Source organism: Rissa tridactyla, chromosome 1 (assembly GCF_028500815.1).
Source record: "Rissa tridactyla isolate bRisTri1 chromosome 1, bRisTri1.patW.cur.20221130, whole genome shotgun sequence".
Lineage (NCBI taxonomy): Eukaryota > Metazoa > Chordata > Aves > Charadriiformes > Laridae > Rissa > Rissa tridactyla.
Genome location: NC_071466.1, coordinates 165038912 through 165061117, shown reverse-complemented (window position 1 = coordinate 165061117; position 22206 = coordinate 165038912). Strand labels below are relative to the sequence as shown.

The 22206-nt window shown below is 48.1% G+C and overlaps 2 protein-coding genes across 10 annotated transcripts; both read right to left on the bottom strand.

The window, feature by feature from the left end:
- Nucleotides 1-5088: 5088 nt before the first annotated feature.
- On the bottom strand, nucleotides 5089-13691 carry LOC128904142 (cytoglobin-1-like). Of its 9 annotated transcripts, none has more exons than XM_054188068.1 (5): nucleotides 11093-13691; nucleotides 10055-10119; nucleotides 9741-9849; nucleotides 7553-7784; nucleotides 5089-6186 (listed from the first exon to the last, which is right to left on the bottom strand). In XM_054188068.1, exons 3-5 carry the CDS (start codon nucleotides 9833-9835, stop codon nucleotides 6058-6060), a joined length of 456 nt encoding a protein of 151 aa, XP_054044043.1. In that variant the 5' UTR covers nucleotides 9836-9849; nucleotides 10055-10119; nucleotides 11093-13691; the 3' UTR covers nucleotides 5089-6057. The 9 variants fall into 9 exon arrangements, 8 of the variants coding, with proteins under 8 accessions (XP_054044043.1, XP_054044044.1, XP_054044041.1 ...); XM_054188069.1 differs by having other exon boundaries at nucleotides 11695-13691; XM_054188066.1 differs by lacking the exon at nucleotides 10055-10119 and having other exon boundaries at nucleotides 11695-11903; nucleotides 12268-13689.
- Nucleotides 13692-14786: 1095 nt separating this feature from the next.
- LOC128901501 (heat shock 70 kDa protein 12B-like) lies at nucleotides 14787-22186 on the bottom strand. Its single transcript, XM_054183549.1, has 4 exons — nucleotides 21733-22186; nucleotides 18604-18828; nucleotides 18271-18442; nucleotides 14787-17413 (listed from the first exon to the last, which is right to left on the bottom strand). Exons 1-4 carry the CDS (start codon nucleotides 22012-22014, stop codon nucleotides 16371-16373), a joined length of 1722 nt encoding a protein of 573 aa, XP_054039524.1. The 5' UTR covers nucleotides 22015-22186; the 3' UTR covers nucleotides 14787-16370.
- Between the last annotated feature and the right edge of the window lie 20 nt (nucleotides 22187-22206).

Sequence of the window (22206 nt, the reverse complement as noted above, 5' to 3'; positions counted from 1 at the left end):
GGGCGAGATCATTCAGCAGACCAAGCCGCTCAGCCCGCTAACCCGGGTCAAATATGTCCTTACAGACACGGATGCGCTGCCTTCACAATCACACTTGAGTGTCGTCCATCCGCTCTGTACTTAAAACTTCCCATACGGAGCCTGTGTGGATCCTGTTTTCCCGGATTTTCTCCCTTAATGGCTGAAGAAGTGATGGGATTCTTAGGAGACTGAGAGAGCCAGAGGCGTGGTGCTCGACCCACCTCGAAATCGGGATGGGGGGGCGTGTGCGCTGCTGTGCAGTAATGTCTCTAGTGCTACTGATCCTTTGCTAAGAGATCTCGCAGGTCTGCAGGTCCTTGAGAGGGCCTGAGCGCCGAGAGTGCTCGAGGCCATTCCTGTTTGAGGAAAATATCTTCCCTCTCCTGCAAGGAGGCTGACTGCAGCCTGGGACGGGAATGGAGCTCCTGCGGGAACCTAAGGATGCTGTAGCTGAGCATCTCCTCTTTGAAATTTTGTAGCTCCGTAGCCATTTTTGTCAGACTGCAGGTGTCCGTATTGTATTGAACAGAATATTGGGCAGTATTGAGCAGAAATAGTTGGTTATTTCATTCACTTAAAGTGTTTGAAATGCAGTGAGCCTGTAAGCATTATTCCTGTATCTCGGAAGGCTCTCACTCTGGATTAGTCAGGGGAGTGCAAAACAGAAGAACATGAAGACGGTAAGCAGCTCGAGGCCGGCACGTTACCAGAAAAAGAGGTCCTCTCCTGAACATACTTGAGTTGCTTTTCCTGCTGGAGCGGCAGGAACCCTACAGAAAAACGGTGACATTTCCAAGCAAAGAGGTGCTTGGCCTGGTGCAGCCGTATGGCGTTACTCACCACCAGACTTGCCAGTGAAGCCGGCAGAGGTGGCTGTCCCTACCTGTCCTCATTGCTACAGCACGAACCCCAGCCCTTCTGTCTGTCCAACCTGTCTTGCACCAGTCCGTGCTTTTGAGGCACCTTCCATCCTGCTCCAGGGGCAGTGGGAGAAAATAGGGGAACCGACCCCCTCAGCCGACACAGAGGGATGATGGTGCAAGCCTTAAACAGCCTCGGGGCGGGGATTATCTGTTTAGCCCAATGGAGAATGATGAGACATCTGGGGCCAGTGCAAGCCAGCTGAAGGCATGGGTGGGTACCTCCAAACAAATGGGTTTAGGTATGGCAACTTCAACACCCCAAAAGCTTCTTGTTGCCGTTAACTGGAGCTGACTCAGTGAGAGGTGCGTGCTGTCTCCGCCATGACTGTCAGGGATCTAAGCAGATTGCAGTTGCTGTCAACATTAAAAAAAAAAAAATTATAAAAACAGAATGAGCCATGCACCAGAAGTGATGGCAGTGTGTTGTGTCAGGGTCTGCAGCACCTGATGACCCACCCGGTTTGCTGTTCTCCATCCCACATTTCACATCCCACCTTGCTCAGTATAGTTGCCCTTTGTTCAGCAGACAGTCGAGGTTAGTTTCTCCTGATGCAGTGGCTTATTAAAAGGTGTTAACGTGATCTTCATTCAGTCCTGTATGGTTCTTACTCTTTGGTTTTTGCTTTGATCACCTTTTTTTCTACTTGCTTCTTAATAAATTCGTGCACCGTTACTGCTCGTGCAATTCTTTAGTTCTTTTCAATAAGACCTGGAGAGCGAGCTTTCACTGCAGCCTGCAAAACTGGGAAGCAGCAGGCTGCTGGGCAGGGGTTTCCAGCAGCTGGAAATACAGGGGAAGAGAGGGAGAAATCTTTGTTTCTACCTGAGGCGCTTCTCTTTATCCCTGCTTTCCCTTCTGCAGGCACGTAATGGACAGTCAACGGGCAACTAGAAAATTCTCTCGTGACTTGTCTCTTCTGCTCTGGCTTTTCAGCTCCTGTTGCTGGGGTAACCGCAGTCCCAAATCGCTTCCTGAGGCTCTGGCGATGCTGTGCAGTGCACCACAGGCAAGCAGCATCCGAGGAAATGCACCGGCGGGGAGTGGGGATTAGCTAGCAACAAAGCAGGGCTGGCCACGGGCAAGGGGCTGAGGGTCAGCAGGAACTGCCGTGGCTGTACAGCCCCTTCCCAGGCTGAAATGGTCTGGCGAATGCAGTTGTGAAGTATCGATGGTGATGCTCAGTGAGGAGCACAAAGGTTAGAAATTGTTCCTGGTGCCAGCTCGGAGAGGCTGCAAACTCTCACAGCACCAGCTGTCAGGCGTCAGCAGCATCAAAGGTCTGCTCCAGCCTCTGCGTATCCATCACTACAGGACGATAATGGAGTTTGGGACTTTGCACCAAACTACTGTAACTTAGTAAAATGCTGCTGTCTTCCGAAACTCAAACTGGTTTGCAACAGAGAAGAACTGCTGATTTCCAACAGGTGATGGCAACTGCTGCCTTGATAGAGCGGGAGACCATAATCCAGGTGTCAGCTCCAGTGTTTCACAGATAGTGTCTTCCTGGTCCTAAAATTTCACCTCTGCTTGTAAATTCTTTACGGTAAGGGTAGTGAGGTGCTGGAACAGGTTGCCCAGGGAAGCTGTGGATGCCCCATCCCTGGAAGTGTTCAAGGCCAGGCTGGATGGGGCTTTGAGCAACCTGGGCTAGTGGGAGGTGTCCCTGCCTCTGGTGGTGGGGGGGTTGGAACTAGGTGGTCTTTAAGGTCCCTTCCAACCCAAACCTTTCTGTGATTCTGTGTGTAACCCCCTGTAAAGCTCTGCTGGTGACCCATGCTGATCGCCATGTTGGGATCAGCCTGCTCTGCCTGATGCTCCCAGCGTGTTCCTGTCTGACCGTCACTAGCTGTTTTAAACAGCAAATAGACGCAAATCCTACTCTTTCAGTGTAAAGCAACACCTCTGAGGGTGATAGCTGTACCTCTGCCCACAGCTCTACAGCAAAGGAGCCCAAGCAGCCCTTCACTTAAATCACCAATAACGCAAACAGCCTTCCAGCAGGAAGAGTGGGTGCGAGGGAGGGATTTCCTAGAAGCTTCCCCAAATCCACTGCAAGGTCTCTAGTCCCCTCTCTGGGCATCCCCGGGATATCTGAGACGACCTCCCCTCCCTCGCTCACCTCGCTGAGCCTCTGCTGCCCGTGTGCCGGGCAGGAGCAGGAAGGCCCCGCTTGGCTCAGACTCTCCAGCAAGAAAATTATTAGGCTTAAAAGCCTCGACGGCCAGGTTAACCTCTTCTGTAAACCACTCCCTCGTCTCAGAGTGATTTGGTGATGCTGTCGTACACCACTGGGCTCTTGGATTTTTATCTCAACATTGATCTGTATTTGTACAGGGACACCTTGCAAAGGCACCTCCCTCTGGGTAAGTTTCTGCTGTGTCACCCCAGCGACTGCAGGTTTTCAAGGTAAATTTCTCTCATCTCCTTGCCAGTGATCCTTTACTTATCTTCTATTCCTTGTTCTTTCCCAAAGCTGCCCCCATTGGAAGGTCTGAGTCCACTTGACGAAGTTGATGAACTGAATTTAAGTAGATTTGTGTTTTCGCAGTGTTTAGGTAATATTTTGAATGGGGAAAGTGTTCGCTTGTCTCTACAAGGTCAAGTTTTGCTTGTGGGGATGCTTTTTTTCCTCCAGCAACGACTAGCGAAGCACCTGGATTTTGTTAGCTGAGGGGATAAACTTCTTCCATGAGCTCCCTCTCACTCCTCATCCCCTTTCTCAGTATTTTCCATGTGTTTGCGCGGTTCTGGTTTGGATCAGACACAAAGGTGACTCCATGGCACTTAGCCGATGTAACGTGTGGCAGGCACTTGTGCTGCGCTACTTGTGCGCTGCCACAGACCTGTCACCTCACCCAGACCTTCCTGGTGTCCCACAGGCTGGATGAAAACCATGAAGCTTGGTGTGAGGGCTTTGGTCCCACTCACTGGTGATGCTCCACGGGGAATCTTTTCCTGCTACCTTTCGGTATGATGTTTCCCTTAGGTTTCTCTTCACGGGATCAAAGCTGTCCCTAGGAACACATACAGTATGTAGAGCACCACCTATTTACCAGTTCAATGAGTAAAAGAGCGCGTTTGGTTTGCCTCCCGAGTACGTGAATGTTGCTGTTTTGCAGAAACACAATGAGGTCCAAGGAAAGCCAGACAGGACTGTGCAGTGAGGCTGCTGGAAAACTGGGAATCCAGCTCAGGTATCCTCGATCTCAAGATGCCGCCTGATCTATGGTCTGTTGGGAAAGCTGCCTGCTGTCCTTTGAAATCTCAGATAAACTGAAAAAAAAAAAAAAGGACATGTACTCCTAAACCACTCGCATCATACAAATATCTAAAGTTTAGTGTGTCCCCCCCCTTTGTTAATGGCTTGTTTAAAGTTTCCCTCTTTACTTAAGCCTGAGTTTGATTTGTTTCACAGACTTTGCTTTTGCTGCTCCTCTCTCTCTCCATCGCAGGGAACACAAGAGCCTTAAACCATCGAGGAGTGTCGTCAGGCGCCTGCCAGCCCCGGGTGTCTGTGGCGATGACGAGCATGTCATTACACCTAACTGTCATCATGGCAAATAGTGCTTTTAACATGCATTAAAGCACATAAATAAAAAGAGGAAAATATTTGAAGCTTTTCAGAGTGATAACTTGTACTGCCTCGGAGGGGTTTGAGACTATAAATATTTTTTGACAAGTCTTGTTCTTTTCTTACAATACTTGGCGGTGCTGTGCAATACGCTTCCCCTTCTTCCCAAGTGGGATAAAATACCGCATCAAATAAAGCAGTTTGCCCCATGCTCCCTCTCCAGCAAGAGTTCATCTTCTGGACTTTGGGATTTCAGCAGCCTTAGCCAAACAAATGGGATGGGTGAGGGAACCGTACTTTGGATGAAGGAGAATTCGGCATTTTTAGCTGTTTACACAATGGTTGTTTCATGGTCAAGTGAAAAGCTTCCCTTCCCACCACCCAAGGAGCCTGATTTCTGCAAGCGTGATGGGTGCCTGGGTGGGAGCTTGAGCTGGTTTTGGTAAAGCCCCCAGTACCACCAGTAAGCGTGCATTGTAACCAGTTACCGCTCCTGTGTGTCACGCGTGCCTTTTCTGTGCTACAAACGAGAGGACGCATCTGCTTTCTCCGTGTTTATTGCGTTACACTGAAGCAAAACGGCACATAGTTATTTGCAATTATTAGCTGATGATTTCACCACGTCTAAGGAATACAAGGAAAAGCAATTAAATAGTTTGGGACTCCTTTACCACTGAAGGGAGGCTCAGGCCGTGCGACAGGACAGGATGAGGGCAGCGCCGTAGAAAACCCGCTCCTTGGGGCAGCAGCCTGCCTCAGCTGGATGAGCAGCGCAGGAGCTAGTGAGCTCCCTACTGATGCCCTCTCCTGGGAATGTGGCCAGAGAAATTTGCTGGGAGTAACACCGTGAAATCCACGCGCTGGAGAAGTTCATCCCTGCCCAGAGGGACCCAGTGGTGACCACATTCAGCATTGACATCCCTTGTGCTGAAAGTTGCTCCAAGAAACCTCTCCCCAGGTTGAGGAACTCTGCTGGCTCGTGCAGGATGGGACTTTCCCCGTGTCTTTCTCAGACATTAGTCTTTCCCATAAATCACTTTCCCCATTGTTTTTATTCAAACATGAAATAACGCCCACACCTCTTAAATAATGACCGCTGCAAAGTCCCTGCAGATGCTTAAAAATGGTCTCCTGGTCGTCGTTCATGAGGATGGAGAGGTGGTAACTGAGATAAATTGCTGCTGGTACCTCTCTGGGCTGGTGCTGCTGGAAGGAACAAGTCTTTCTCTCAGGAACAGCAAGCTCAAAGTCATCATCTTAAAATGCAGTCTTCAAGGCCGGTGGCCAGAGGAACCCACCTGGAGCACCGAAGCTGCAAAGCACATCAGGATTTGTTGGTTGACTTTGATGTATTTGCAGGTTTTATTTAACCATAGAAACTCAGTTTGCTAAGAAAATTATTGACATTGATATCTACATTATATAAGCCTTTTTCTTGCCTTTTTTTTTTTAGTTTTTCATTCTTCCAACTGTGGCTGGAGGCCCAAAAGCAGCAAATCAGTGCTGGCGAGATGTATGAAGAGCCTGGATGTTGCACATCCTCACCAGCCCGCCTCTTTGTAGACATTGTTCAGGTGAGTACAGATTTCATTGGTCACCTTCTCAAAGGAAGCTTTGCAGTCTCCACCAAATTTCTCCTCCATCAGTTGCAAGATAATGTCACAGATAATCTAAACAAGGAGAAGGGAAGAAACAACCAGTGTGAACTTTCCTCCACATTAGAGGTGTAAGAATAAAATGTATATTTCAGTTGGGGTTCTTGGAGGGCAGAAAGTGGGTAAAAGAACAATTCAGCAGCATATAGACCATTCAAGGCCAGGCTGGATGGGGCTTTGAGCAACCTGGTCTAGTGGGAGGTGTCCCTGCCCATGGCACAGGGGGTTGGAACTAGATGATCTTTAAGGTCCCTTCCAACCCAAACCATTCCATGATTCTACGATTCTATGATTCTATGATATAGCATGCACAGCCCATAATAGGTCATGGAAAATTAGGTGCATTATAGAATTCACCAAAAAAATGCAGTCACCGTGGCTGGTTTTTTTAACTATCTTGTATGTAGTTAATGTTGACTGCACCCGTCACTTAAGGACAGCTGTACAGAAACAGTTCACTTGGTCCATTTACTGCAATCCTTCTCCTGGCAGTGGGCTGTCCCAAATGCTTAGAGGCCTTGAGGAAGCTCGTGTTGGACACCTATGGAATACATGGCTTGGGGACTAAGTTTCTTCCTAATCCTTCCTGCTTATTAGCTGTCTAGCACTCTGTAGCAATGAGGGTTCTTTGTCTTTACAATTGCTAGGTAGGTGGTATACTTTGAATTGTCAGCTCCTTTTCTGTGAAGCATTTATTATTTTGTGTGCATCTTTACCCTGAAAAAGTCTTTTTAGGATCTCTCCAGGCAGAAATCCTCGCTTATTCTCCCACTTATTGAAAACTGGGCCCACTGCTTTGGAAACCACCTTCCTGGTGCCTGAGTGACCTTTCCTAGAAGGTGCCTCTTTGCATTTTGTGCTGTGTAAGGCACATAAAATAGTTGTAAATTAAGTCTGCTAGTGACCTTAGGTGGGCTTGGGCAAGTCATTTGATCCCGTATTTATTATCCGTGTTTGTTTAGTGATGGCAATGCTGTTGATGATGAGCAACAGCTCAATAACAGCTGGTTTAGTTGTCCTAGAAAAGCTCAGTTCCTGTTACTAGACAAAAATAGGCATCAAGGACTGAAGTCCAGTGTTAAGCTGCTTTTCTGTATCTTGTTACTAAATGACAAGCATGGGAATGACAACTCATGGGCAGCTCTGCAGCTCCCACCTGAGCAGACCCGCCTGCATCGCATTGCCGCATAGCCTTCTTCCCAACAGCTGCCAGATCTCTCATTCCTGCTGTCTTCCACCATCAACTGTCTCACCTTCCACCATCTCCGCTCTCCAGAGCATATGTGTGTTTATATTTATATATACAAAGCCTGTTTTCCTCAAAGGGGAAGACATCCTCCCATCAAAATTCCAGACGCTGAGAAGAGGGCTGCTGGCTCACCCTAAAATTTTTGGGGTCAATCTTCAGCTGGGTGGCATGTTTCTTGCCAAGTGGGTTCACTATGCCAAGAAAAGCCTCAGAGTTGTCCAGGTGTTGCACCATGTCGTTGATGGCGGTGAAAACCTTCTTGCCGTGGCCCCTGACCTGATCCGACTGTTTCATCTCTTCAGCAGAGTCCATGCCTTTGAAGTGTGCAAAGTAGGACTTGGTGTCTGGGTGCTCAGTAAACATCCTGTTGAGAAATGAGAGATGTCCTAATTTGTGGACAAAGGCATCAATGCAGATATGGCTTCACATTCCAGGCCTTGTCTCATGCATTTATTGCCCTTTTTCCTTCTCTTTAATAGAACAGACTCCTCTTTCCCCTGCATTTCTTGGTTCTCCTTTGCCCTTCCCATCTGTGCACAGCCCCTGTGCCCACGGCAGCCTCTCCCCTCCCTTGCCTCTCCCCAGGGCACTCCTCTTTGCTCACTCAGCCTTAAAACCTCCCTATCCTGAATTTATTCTGCTGCTTCTAAAGTAAACCATTCCTCAGTGTGGGCTCGGTGTTAGGGGGAGCTAAAATCCACAGAGAAGTGGGAGCGCGTTCGCATGGGGTGAGTATTCCCAAAGATGTTCTGGACAGCAGATATGTCCACTGTGCTCTCGGTGGGTGTTTTCATGGAGAAACCCTACTTTTGGTTTTGTTAATTAACACCTTCCTAGAGTCCATCCCAAAGCTTTCTTGCTGCCTGTGGTGGATTGTTTTTTTGTTTATTCAGAAGTAATACAACTCGATGTCACTTGTAAAGGAATTGCCTTTTATAATACATCAATTACAGTCATCTTGGTTAATCTCTTAAAAAAGCAGTTTACTCCATTGGGTAAACCAGTTATCCACCTGAAATAGCAATAGCAAAATCCAGACTGCATTTCACAGAGTCACAGAATGGTTGGGCTTGAAGGGACCTTTGGAGGTCATCTGGTCAACCCCCCCTGGTCAAGCTGGTTGCCCAGAACCATGTCCAGACAGCTTTTGAATATCTCTATGGACGGAGACTCTACAACCCCTCTGGGAAACCCGTGCCAGTGTTCAGTCGCCCTCACAGTGAAAAACTGTCTTTCAGTTTGTGCCCATTGCCTCTGGTCCTCTCACTGGGCACCACTGAGAAGAGCCTGACCCTGTCTTCTTTGTACCCTCCCTGCAGCTTTTTATACACATTGATAAGATCATCCTGAGCCTTCTCTTCTCCAGGCTGAACAGTCCCAGCTCTCTCAGACTGTCCTCATAGGAGAGATGCTCCAGTCCCTTCATCATCTTCATGGCTCTTTGTTGTACTCTTCCCAGTATGCCCACGTCTCTTTTGTACTGGGGAGCCCAGAATTTGTCTAAAGGCACGGGTGGGGCTGTAGAACACTAAGGCAAAGTCTTCTAGAGTAAATTACCCTGGGGAGCCAAGCCACTGGATGCTACTAGCATTTTTTATAGCTGTGTTTCTGACCCTAACTGTCCTCAGATTGCGTAGACTGCAGAAGGAAAGAGCAGTACGTAACACACTTTGAGGCTGATACAGACACATGGTGTGATATACAAGAAAGCCGGAGGGAGTGGTAAAGGTATGATAACCACAACTACTATTTGGACTGATCTATATTGACTGGAGGTGATGTGAGTCACAGCCGAGAGAGGGATAAGTGAAAGGTGAACAGAAGAAACTTCTGTCTTATGGAAGAGGAGAGGAAAACAGAGTGAAAACTAAGAGAGGAAAGCCCGCAGGAAGGGTACAATACAATGAAACTGATGGGCTCTGGACTGGGAAGGCTGAAGGAGAATCAGAAGAGAAATATTGAGGACGCGCAAGTTAAAAAAAACTCATTAAAGCTATTTACAGGAAAAGGGTGAGAGGGAAATAGGGCCCATGCTTTGTTCCCATTCTCTTTCCTACCACTTCTTTCCTTTACCTTAAATGGGTGAAGAAATTGTTCTTGTCTCTTCTTTTTTTCCCACCCCGTTCCGTCTTTCCTTTTACTTTTATTTGTGTGGATCTCTCCTTCCTCCCTGAGGTGGGATAAACCACAGCAAACCAAAATGTTCCCAGCAAGGGCTGCATGAAACACATCAAGACTTGCTCCTAGGTGGTAACTCCATGCTTCTTGCTGTTCCTCCTTCAACTCTCTGGGGTAGCAGCGGGATGGGCTCTTCCCTTACCTGACCAGCACAGTTGTCCCGTTGTCCTCAGCATCCACATATATCTTCTCCCAGGCGCCACGGGCACTTTGCACCTCTGCTTCAGAGAATGACATGGTGGAGGAGATGGCTGCAACAAAGGACACAGTGGGAAGGAGAAGGTCAGGGAGGTCCTGGTGAGGTGATTCTGCTCCGGTTCTCTCCTCGGGGCTCTCTAAATACTGCCCTGGGGATTTAGGAGATCTTGAACAGACTCTTTGTCTCTGTTACCCCTCGGTCACATTTCTTCAGGCTTTAGGGCTGCCTAATCACTTTTAATCAGGAAAGAAACCAACCATGTGAGGAGGGAGGACTAGCACTCTCACTGTGGCGTCAGGTGCCAGAGCAAAGATCTCGCTGTCTGAGGAGAAAAAAGAAAAAAGGGGTTTTCAGTGGGGAAGAAAAAGATCGGCTCTCCCCCCCACCTCCCCCCCACCAAGGCCAGTGCTTTGCTTCTCTTTCCCAAGAGCGATCCTTGCCTGAACACTAATTTTCCTGGTTTGTTTCCGAGAGTGCTGCTGTGGGCACCGTGGTGCCCGGCCATCCCCTCTTCCCAGCACTTCTTGCTCCTTCAGTCCAAAGATCCCGTTTTCCAGCTCCAGAAACTCTCTCCAGTCCTGCTTTCATGCCACGTTCACCGCTTTCCCCACAGCCCTCTGGTTTAGCAGGGGCTCATCCCACGCTGCTCCCTGCCTCGGGAGCGTGCCATGTCATTTTAGCACAGGAGATAAATGGGTGCAGGACACCCAGGCTGGAAGCACAGGCAATTTGCTACCCTAATCCTCCTGGCTTGCAGCCGGAATCTCTGCCCTATCCATAAGCCCTACCTGCCTGGAAGGGAGAAAGAGATAAGGGGCAGGAGAAGGGCCGGTGTGGAGCTGCAGACAGCGCGTAGGGGCCCGTTATTGTCACCGTCACTTGGAACCGGAGGCAAAAAAAAAATCTTGGATTATCCGCGCGGCGCCTGGGCTTAACCTCTGCCAGGAATGTTCTGGTTAAGTCCAAAGCACGCACACGAAATAAGGGCTAAGGGGCTTGAGGAACCGCTGCAGCTGCTGGACGCCGAGCGCAGACAAAACCTCGTATTGTTTGAGATGGTTTAGAGGAGGGAAGGAACAGGCGCGAGGCAGAAATGTGCGGCACGGCGAGCAAAACCAGACAGATACCCCGGGGCAGAAGGAAAGGGGTGTTCGCAACCTCACAGAGACTGATCGGGCTTGGTGGTGTTAGGTCCCACCACTGCTGAGGGATGCCTCAAATGACTTCACTGAAACGAAATCCCTCCTTCCCTCCCTCTCCCTTTCCACCACAGCAAACAAAGAGAGGTCTGATACCAAGGTCTGTGCAGCCTTCTGTTTTCTCATCCCAAAATCTTCAGAAAAATGTCCCAGATTTCAGGAGAGCTTCGGGGGGGAACACAAGCACGCTACGCTGCTGGGACTGCTGCCTCTTTGAAGGCAAACTCAAAGGAGGGGAGCACTGGTCAGCCGGGCCCAGCCACCAGCACAGGGACACAGAAGAAGGAGCGAGGACGGCACCACAGGACCTGGTGGTTCCCAGGCCTTGGGAGCCAAAACTGGATCTCAGTGGGGAAAGCACCAAGTTTTTGGCTGAGAGCAGAATGCGCATCAGGTGCATGTCATGGGTGGCCTGGGAGCTCCTGAAGAAAAAGCGACACTAACTTTAGCCAAAGGGAAAGGTTCTTAGGCGGGTTTGGAGCTTGGAGGTAGAGTTGATTTTTCTTCAGGATGTGAATGCGGACAATTACTTGCTTGCAACTTTTCCTCCTCTCTGTAGGTGTCATGTTCTCCTTGCAGATCCTGGTGCACCCTGACTTGCCGTGGACGTTCGTGGGAGAAGCTGGAGCCTGGAGGTGAGCCAAGGTCTCTGGCCTGAGTTGTGGTAGCAATGCACATTGCTCAAGGATGAGTCTTACCTCTTAGCATTCTTAGACTTTTCTTCTTCATCTCCCTTGTTCGCCCTTCGTTTCCCTCCCCTTTGGTGTCCGTTTGCAGCAGTTCACAATCAAAGCAGTTCACAATCAAACCTCAGCTTCCCTAGGGGACTTCTCCTCTGCTCTCCCCAACCTCATCTGTGACACTGCAGTACGAAGGTGCTCATTCACTTGATATATTGTCAGACATCCTGTCATGGTCCAAAAAATACCCATTTTGAGTTGGGAAATTTCAATCAAATTAATTTATTGCCAAATAACAAACCAACCAACACTTAGACACCTCTCTTCCCTCCATCCTGGTCCCTCACCCCTGTGACGCAGGTTATACCCCGGCCCTTTGGTGAGACCATGGATGGTGCAGGAGCTGGGGGCTGGTGCGTGGGGGTCCCTTTGCTCTTGCTGCTCCTTGTGCCCTACTCAACTGCTCTGGCATTTGCTCCTCCACCGGTCACTGCCCTTTTGGGTGCTACACCTGCCCTGGCCTTGTCTCTCCTTTTTCAGCATTCACTGCCCTTTCTTAAATGTGTTTCCACAGAAGCACCATAAACTCACCTGCTTTGTCCAGTTTTGGGGTGCAATGGGTCAGTTTTGTCTGTTGCTGAGCCGGCTGTGAGTGACCCAGGGCAGTCCCTGGCCTCCTGCTGCACAGATGAAACAATGATGCCCTCAAGCATGTCACCCGGCTCTCTGTGACACACTTCTCTATTCTTTCCTTTCACCTTCTGGTGTTACTTCTACTGTTTTGGAAAATTATATTCCATTTCCCCCCTGCACAATTTGCCGAGTCCTCCCTGCCAGGTGAGCGCAGTGATACCTCATAAAGTTCTGACATCTCTAATAGGGTTATGTGCATCTGTTACTGTACTTCTGGGGTCTCCAGAGTTTTAAACAAAAAATCTCCAGAAGCCTATTTTCTTTGTCCTCAAAATGGTATTGCTGTGAAAAATGGTATTGCTGTGAAAAAACACTCCCCCGCACACCCCAGGGGAAGAGGATGCGTGCTTGGCTTATTTCTTTTTCCTCTTGCATGGTTTGTTTTCTTTAATATCACAAAGGAAGTGAGTGCTCTTAAGTGTAACTTCTGCTGAATGGGGAGGAATATTTTCTAATGGGGGTGCTGGGCAGCCCTGCAGACAGCCTCGGCCGGGGACGGGACGCTCCTTGGCAGGCAGGGCCAAGCTGGGGGGCAGAAAGCGCTGGGAAATCCCAAGCAGGGAGCACAGCCACGATATTTTGGGCTGCACACGGCGGCCAAGCTTTTCCTGGCTCTGTCCCCAGCCGGGGAAGCAGAGGACATGCCTCCCCCTTGTTACATCCCAGTCCGACTACGTTTGGTCCAGGAGTGGTTCGGGCTGATTCCGAGCGCGAGATTCAGACACAAAGAAGGTCAGATGCCGGTCACTGCAGATTTATTGTTATTCCCCAGCAATAGTGACTGTGACGAGCGATGGAGTAAAGAAGGAAGTAAAGAAAAGGCAGAAAAGAGAGACGCAGTATTACGGAGCACAGCAAGAGTATAGTCACCACCACAGGCCCGCTGGCGTCTCGACGGTCCTTGAAGTTCAACAGCGTCCCGTAGTTCTCAAGCGACGGTGTTGAGGGTCCCCATTGTAGTCTGGCATGGCACTAGTTTATAGTCCCTGTCGGCTTGTAGTTCGATCAGTCAGCACGCAGGTGGTCTTGGCTCGGCCAATCATCGTTTGACGCAGTTGCTGGGTGAGATTTTTCCTGCCCCTGTTGCTTTGATTTAGCAAAGTCATCACGCCACGATGAATCCGGGGTACCCTTGGTTGGCATGTACACCACGCAGGCAGCAGCGGGCAAACTTCCAGACATCCTGTTGGTCTGCCAAAAGTCTGCACCAGCTTCCCTTCGGCCCGTAGGTGGCAAACCCAACAGGAAACCTTGCAAACCTCCTGACAGCTTGCAGAAAATTAAGCAAGCTTTGAGACAATTATTTTTATGTTCCAGTCTCTGACATCACAGTGGGGCGGGGAAACGGCAGCGGTTCTGCGAAGTGACATTTGTTTCCTTTCCCTTTCCCATAAATCACGTGCTTTAGGCAGAAGGCAGCTGTCAGGCTCCGGCAACAGGAATGGACAGCATCTTCTACATGCCCAGCTACTTAGGACCTGGCAGCGGTGACTCCCTGCAGAGCTCCTTGATGCCCCCGTCACAAGTACTGCAAAGCTGCCCATGTTTTCTTCTTCAAAGTTTGTGATCTGTTATTTAAGTTTCATGTTTGATATAAATAAACCACCCTATTTATTACACAACAGGGGTTAATCCCCAGCTCAGCAGACACAGCTGTTGTAGAGGATGGCTGGAAAGGGCTCAGCAGCTATGATATAGCTATAATATATAATATAGCTGTAAAATAGCTGAGCCACTCAGCTCAGTGGTGGTGGAGGCCCCATCCCTGGAGACATTCAAGGCCAGGCTTGATGAGGCTCTGAGCAACCTGATCTAGTTGAAGATGTCCCTGCTTACTGCAGGGGGGTTGGACTAGGTGACCTTTAAAGGTCCCTTCCAACCCAACACATTCTATGATTCTATAACTCTTATTTTCCCAACACCCCCATACTGTCAGACTGAGGTTAGAGCCCCCCATAGCAGGTTTCTCAGATGTTTGTCTTGAGACGCTGACACTCGGTGCTGCTTTTACAAGGATGACAAACACCTGCATCTGCTCCATGCTCATTATCTCAGGTTATCAACATTACCAGCTCATCAAAATAAGCAAAATTAGGAGCTGCAGTCACAACTGTTGGTGTCGATGTCTGAATGCCAAAGCCCACGTAGCATACGGTTGGGAAAGACCTGGGGCAGACGCATGTGGCTTTCCCAGCAGCCACCAGACCGCACTTCTCTCTCCTGTTCAGAGAACGGTGGTGGGCTTGGGTGAAGCTATGCTGCACTTTGCACTGGTGAAAGTGCAAAGTCCACAAGGTAAGAAAAAAGCAGGAACATTCAGCCTGTTGGAACCTAGCCACCTAGAATGGCCCGTACATAGTTCAAAGGGAAGTACTGTCTGACATGATAGAAATGGACACAGGTTTTTCTGTTGTGAATACTTTTATTGCACAGGTAAGATTTTGAATGCAAAACCAAAGGTGAGGTATTCAAAATAGTTCAGCTTTTATACACCATAGGTCATAGTATCTATACAGATTAATCCTCTAAATGCTTCTTTAATGATTGACAGCATTAAGTACATGGCTTAGCAGTGATTCTAACGCAGTCATTACACCAAATAAAGATGCCAGCGCTGAGTTTTCATGCTGTGTATCCAGCTAACCAGGTATTTGCATCGGGACAGGCTGGTGTTCAGCAGGGAAACTCTACAGCCTTAGCGAAGGGGAAAAAAATTACTCTACCAAAAAAACCCAGTAAGTGATGCAAAGGCAGTCACCACATCCCACCACCAGACCGAAGCCCAGCCAGTCTCCCCAGGCAATAGCTACTTTGGAGAAAGTCCCTCCCCATTTTTATTGCTGAGGATGAGGTTACAGGGTATGACCCGCCTTGGTCAGTTAGGGTCAGCTGTGCTGGCTGTGTCCTCTCCCAGCCCCTTGCTCCCCCCGCCAGCCTCCTCGCTGCAGGAGCAGAGTGAGAAACAGAGAAGGCCGTGCTGCTGTGCGAGCCCTGTTCAGCTATTACTAAAACACTGGTGTGCTCTCAAGACCGTTTTGGCCATACATGACACAGCAGCGTAAGGGTGGCCACGAAGAAAGTTAACCACTCCACCCCAGGCAGACCCAGCACACTGCAGGATCGCATCCTTTTCTTGGACAAATTTGGGCTTGCGCAGGCCACACTGTGCTGAACTTGTGCACAGGAGGCAAAGAAATGAGCTTTTATAGACATGGAAAATATCAAGCCCAATTCAGAGATGTAGGGCGTATCCACAGATGGACAGAGGTGCTCAGGTAGGGGTGTAAGCACTATTCATATCTGTCATGTTACAATCTGGCATTTGTATCAGCTCAGTTAATAAGATCGCACCACCCAATGGTTTAATGCAAATAACACTCCCGCAGGTTTTGCATACAAGCCCCCAGACTACATTGAGTTACTGCTTCACAGAGTGTCTTGACTGGAACAGGAGCTCTTTAATTACACGCAATCTATATGAGTGATGTTCTGAAGAAAACTCAAATCCATTGAATGTCACCCCTGGCAGAGTTAAACCTGGACTCCAGATAAAGGGACCTGATATCGGAGGAAGAGAGGATGTAGCTGAAAGAAGACGTCAGGCTAAAAGAAATAGTTATGGGCTGATATATGTAGAAGTTAGACACCAGTACGGAAGCTCTCTATCAAACACAGATAGAGTACAGATGATTATATTGGTGGTATGAACTACTGTGTTCAGAGATGCAAGGAGCTAAGCCAGAAGGGCAAGAGATAAAGCAGCAGATAAACTTGCTGTCAGATAGAACAGAAAGAGAGGTAGTGGACTGAAAGGGTGGTTGTTGAGGAATAGAAGGAACCAGCGAATCAGACTAGCAAACCGTTTACCTGTGCAAGCAAAAAGCTGGATGATGGATGGACTTTATGGTCCATTTGCCTTCTCTAGTGTAGTAGTTATTGCCTCCCACTAAAGCCATGCTCTCCCTTGAGTTATTGCCCCTGCTGCTCGATGTACTGAGCATTTACACAGCTAAAAAATCTATTATAATTGCCCGACTTTGTTTGGAAGTAACATCAGTACATGTGACTTTAAATTCAGTGAGCCCAAATTTAATATCCAGCTTCAGTTCACGTTCCTTCCCCAGCTTTGTGTCTGGCATTGGCACTGTACAGGAGCCAAGCAGTTCCATCCCTTCCTCATCTACGTACTGAGCATCCTGCTTTTCTGTACAATAGAAAGAAAAGCATGCGCTTGTCTGATCTGGTTCTGTTGGGTGTAAAATATGGTGGGCAACTTCATTTATATTCACTGACTCCTCAATTCCCACCAATTTCTTAAAGAGATCTATGCAGTAAATATAGTCACCAGCTTTTGAGACCCTTAGTTTTAAGAAGTCATGGATAGCAGCATCAAATTTACGATTTACAGATACACCGTATGTCCGAGCACTGACTCTTGAGGCAATAATGTGTGGATTGACTCCAAATAAAACAGCCCCTTTTGCAATGGCCACTTGGGCCTCCATTGGACAAAGGATATGATACTTGCTAAAGGCCTGCCTGATTGCATCTCTCAAGATGATGCTAGATGCAAAGCCTCCCACAAGCAAAATGTACTGGACCTTGGCCATCTCAGGCTTGTTAAGAATTTCCTTCAAAGTATGAATGATATTTTTGATACTGTAGTCAAAAAAGCTCTTAATTTTCTCATATGTAATCATGATCATCCCATCGCACCACACAGCTCCCTGTGCTTTTTTGAAGAAGTGGGAGATGTCCTTCTTGCACATTGCCAATCTGGTCAAGTTGTAGTAGCAATGTATGTAGACCGCCTCCCTGCCAGCAGAGCATTTCTGTAGACTGAAGTTGTACATCATATGTTGTAATTCGGTAGGGTAGGTCTTTACATATTCATCCCATACGCCGTCATCAAATATTTCCTTGAGGAAGTCAGTGAAGTTTTCATCTACTCTGTTGCCTCCCCATCCACCTCCAGCTGCCTTGTGTAGCTCCTTCAGGTAATGGTTTTCTTGGATCTCATGTACCGTGATGTCTATTGTGCCACCTACACGTGTACACACGCACAGAGAGACATGAAGTTAGCTGGTTTCTTTACAGTACATGAGGTCCTTACTTTCCACTGAATATAATCTCATCTTCTGAACTCCCGGTTCACAAGTGCACTTTTCTGCTGCTTTCTTTTCTCTTCCTCACTCCTCCGCTATTGCGTGCACACCTCTAAATTTCCTAAATTTATGCACTTCTATTTACAAGCCTAGTCTCTCAAAGATCCTACTGTAATTGCTGATGAGAGCTGGATGCTCTGAGTTGCTTCCTGCACAAGCCAATCTTCTTTCTGATCACAAAAGGACTATCTTCTCCTGCCTTTTGATAGAGAAGCTCTGAGATAAGATGATCAGTGGTGGTGAGACTCTCAGAAACTTCTGGTCCTCTTGATGCCTTTTCACTATTTGTTCACAATCACCAGACTGCTCTTGACTGGAAACTCACATTACACCAAAAAAACTTACATGGGGAACTAGAGAAATTACTAAGAAGTGCTCCATCAAATGTTCTTAATGATTTACTCTACAGGGCCTGCTAGCTAATCTCTTTAGTCAATTCATTGGGCACTACACTTGCTTCTACAGAGGAAGCTGTGGGCTCAGGACACACAACAGCATGTGGGTGCATATCAGTGTCTGATGCTGAGACACAGTACAGACTGATCTGTCTTTTCCTCCCATTTTTCTGCCTGCCCTCGGATCTCATTAAGTGAGAAATAAAAATAAAAATCGCATGACAAGCACGGGAGTGGAGTCCAAGCTCTGGGTCCTTTGGGTCCCACTGTGTCAGCCACTGTGAAACAGCCACGCTCTGCTCCCAGCAAAGATGGTACCTGTTAGACAGGGAAAATTTTACCTCCACAGTCAACAACAATATACTGGATCCCAGGGGAGTCTTCAAACTTCTTCTTGTCACTGTTGTCTGCCAAAAACCCTTCCTGTGGAAGCTGTTTGCACCAGAGCGATGCAGCCTCCGGCTCCAGGGCAATAATCAGCTTCTCAGAAATCATGTCAGAGATGAGTCCTGCCTAAAAACACAAGAGAGAAGTGTCAGCTCAAGGAAAGGTAGAGAGATCACCGCTGTACAAACGCCACCTGCTAGGGAGGCTGTTCTCACCCCAGGAGCCCCATGCTGGGGTGGTGGTTCTCCAAAGATAATTTGAGGCAGTGGGATAACCCCTGCTTTTACCTCTTTTGCCGCCAGTCGCATGAACTGCCTGGCAGCAGAGCTCCATATGGCTGGTACAGTAATCACCCAGGTGATCTCCTCCAGGTCGCAGACGGTTTGGAAAGAGGCCTCTTGGATGGTTTCTAGGGCATGTTCCTTCAGGTAGCGCAGGCTTTCGGAAAAGACCGTCAGGGCCGGGAGCGTCTTTCCATTGCTGGCTTTCAGTTCCATGCCAGATGTGACTTTCTACAAAAAAAGTCTCAGCGTCACACGTGGCCGTCTTAGCAAGAGACTTGTCCCTTTCACTCTGAGCACTGCACAACACACGGCATAGAAGAAGGTCCTGTCTCCAATCCTGAGTAAATTCCCAGCAATGGATCCAGTATTGTGGCGAACTGCAGCCTCATTGACACAAGTCGGCTACCAAGACGCTTACCCTCGACATCAGTGATTCAATGTGGTTGATAAGTCAGCTGTTCCTCCTGCACCAAATCTTGTAAATACTCTGTAGATCCTCCTGAACAGCCCTTGGGGAGAATTGTTCTTTCTAAGTGACACCACCATACATTTCCCAGGCATATGGACAGAGACTTCAGACCTTTCTAGTTGCATCTATACTTCTGTGTATGGCATTAAGAAAATATATGCTGGACGAACATGTAGACATGTAAGTCCCTGGTCTGGCACAGTTTCTCTATAATGTGTCCTCTTGGCTTATGTATCTCCGTGAGCGTATGTGAAGCTTGAGGCAGGCAGCTGCTCCAACACTTTTTTAGTTTCTCCCAGGAGACCCAAACTCCCTCCATCAGTCCCTGATTGCCTACTCTGTCCAGAAAGAGTGGGAATTGTTGCCACTATCCAAAGAAGTTTCAGGAGCCAGCCTTCATGTGTGTGCTTCCTTTTGTTTTGCTTTGGTAGCCACTAAAATGGTCCTAAATTACAAAGACTATCAACTGCACAATCAGCTCCATCAACATGGGGTCCTTTACAGCCAATGGAGAAAAACAGGCAGGTCCAGGTGCTGCCTAGCTTAAATAACACGCAACCAGGAAAGGTAAGGTGAATCCTATTCTGCAGGTGCAGCCGCTTAAGAGAAAGGGAATCTATACTCATTTTTACTTACGATCTCATTTCCTGTCATTGTTCCTGGCTCAGTTAGGAGAGGGTGATATAAGAAAGCTGTTACATGTGCTCCACAGACACTTTCTATGGAGATTCACCAATAACTACTTATGTGCCTGGGAGCTGGTGCTCCCCTTTCGTGTTTCTGAGCCCTTCTAATGGTTGCCCAGAGAGGTGGTAGAATCTCCATCCTTGGAGATATTCAAAAGCTGACTGGACAACAGTCCTGGGCAACCAGGTCTGTGCGGCTTTGCTTGAGTGGGGAGGTTGGAGCAGATGACCTCCAGAGGTTCCTTCCAACCTCAACCATTCTGTGATTCTGTAATGAAATTTCCCTTAAACATTTTCTTCTTGGGTGCAGAGAAATGGTGTTGAACTTAAACCTCTCTCCAGCCCCCTCTGAAAGTGAGGGAGAAGGCACCACTCCACAGGTGTGTGGAATTTGGATAATGAGGTGAAGTCTCTGTGCTCAAAGGGCAATTAAGACTGGCTTTGCTATCTCTTGTGCAACCCAGGGGAGTGAAGGCTTGTCTGGCTATCACAGGATACATAAATAACGGGGTAGTCTTGGGGAGCCAGGACAGCCCTGCTTTTTGTCAGCAGAGACAGTAAAATCAAGATAACAGAGATTTTGTGTAGCTGTTTGTTTCCTCGAGAGGCTACCATGCCCGATAATTGACCTTTGCCTCGTTACCTGTGAAATGCATATTAAAGTTGACACCCCTGTATGTGCTAATGAAGATTTTAGAGATCATGCTAAACGTATATGACTATAGCACTCGTCTCTCCACCCAAATCATATTACATGTCACCTAGGGGAGGGAAACCTTGTAATTTTGGGGATAAAACGATGGAGAAAATGACTGTTAAATTGGGAGAGAAGAAACTTGATACCTGACGGACCAGTCGACGGGCTGTGTTCTCTTCCTCCACCCCAGGCAGGGACGCCTTTCTGGGTAAGCGCTGCGCCTCTCACCCTCTGGTGAATGTTACCCCGGGTTGTTGTACTATCTTCATTTTTGCTGGCAATATTAACCTTAAGTAATTAGCGCTATTGTAGGTAGTGAATTTATCAACGGCAATCTCAAATCTGCGACTGTCGCTCTCAATAAAATAATAATTTCGATTATTTGTGAATCTGCTTCAGTGAAAGTCCTTTGGTGGGACTCTGGTAGTAAGTCAGTGAAAGTCCTGGGACTCTGACAGACAAATATTGAAACTACAGTCCTTTTAACACGACAAGGTGACACTGTGCCAGACCACATCATTCCCAGCTTTCCCAGGGAGGGAAGTCTTCACAGAGGCCTCCCACTTACCACCTCCCCCTACACCCAGTTCAGCGCTCATTGCTTAGTGCTGGGGGACGCCAAAGAACAGACACGAGACTATTCAGGGCTGGCCCTGTGCTCTGGGTTATTCCGTCTTTGGGAGGCCCTGTGGGACCCCAGAGCACGGACAAGGAGGCCCTAACGTAGCCTAATGTTTGGCCGAACAAGCAAACCCAGAAAAACCTGTGAGCAATTCTGAACTAGCACAGAGCCTTCAGAGAAAAATGACAGAATGATAGCCACTACGTGCTTGAAGGACAGCTAGCCAGCCTTAAATTGGTTTCAGCATACCTTTTTAGGGGGAAGGAGAGACAAGCTAGAGGAAGGTACATAACGTGTTGATCCCGAGGCTGCCCACCTCCTTTGAATCACGGGAAGCTTCACTTGTGCCCTTTCGAGGACTGAGGGCAGCTTTTCAATAAACAAGCATTTGGCCAAGCATTTGGCTTCACCAAAGTATGCAGTCAGGTTGTATTGTCTTTAGATAATGAATAGCATCGTGAAGGAAGGGCCTGTGAAGCCTTTGGCTAATTAAGAAAATAAATCATTTCTTCTTCAGTTCATCAAAATGCCCTTTGATTTCCATTCATTCATCCTCATCAGCCAGATTTACTCAGCCCACTTCACCAACTCCTCTAACCCCCACCCCTCAAATAAACTAACAGCTCTGACTCCCATTAGCAGTAACTATTCCACCTACCTTGTTGTACAGATACATCTTGAAGTTTTGGAAGAAGTACCAGTTGTCAGCTTCATTGGAGGGCAGGCTCTTATACTTCATCACAGCATCATAGCCAAACTTTCTGAACTCCTGCTTCTGGTCGAACAAGATGCACGTGGGTGTCTTCGGGGTCTTGAGCCCGTGCTCTGTTCCCCAGTACACCTGGCGGATTTGGTCCGTGCTTGAAGCAAGGGAAAAACAGTACCCGCTGTAGGACGTGCCAAAATCTATAGCAACGACAAAGACTGACTTGCTGGCCATGGCCGACAGCAGCGCAGAGGTGTGCAGTGCGGGGAGCTACAGAGCAGTAAACAGATGGGACTGGGGTGAAATTTGAACTGCTCTGGCTGATACTGCAGGGTGAAGCCACTCCTGCCCTGATGTCATCGACTGGAGAGATATCACATACAGTGCAAAGAAAAAGTACCTTTTCCTGTAAAAGGAGGGGGCTTG

Bases quoted from the DNA above. Each gene is read 5' to 3' on its own strand.
- LOC128904142 (XM_054188064.1), bottom strand. From the start codon at position 9,651: ATGTGTTTCATGCAGCCCTTGCTGGGAACATTTTGGTTTGCTGTGGTT. The intron at 7,785-9,493 runs GTAAAGGAAAGA...ATTTCTCAACAG, and splicing joins AATTTCTTCACCCATTTAAG to GATGTTTACTGAGCACCCAG. The intron at 6,187-7,552 runs GTGAGCCAGCAG...CTCCTTGTTTAG, and splicing joins TTGACCCCAAAAATTTTAGG to ATTATCTGTGACATTATCTT.
- LOC128901501 (XM_054183549.1), bottom strand. From the start codon at position 22,014: ATGGCCAGCAAGTCAGTCTTTGTCGTTGCTATAGATTTTGGCACGTCC. The intron at 18,443-18,603 runs GTAAAAGCAGGG...TTGTGTTTTTAG, and splicing joins TGCGACTGGCGGCAAAAGAG to GCAGGACTCATCTCTGACAT. The intron at 17,414-18,270 runs GTAAAATTTTCC...GTACACGTGTAG, and splicing joins TATTGTTGTTGACTGTGGAG to GTGGCACAATAGACATCACG.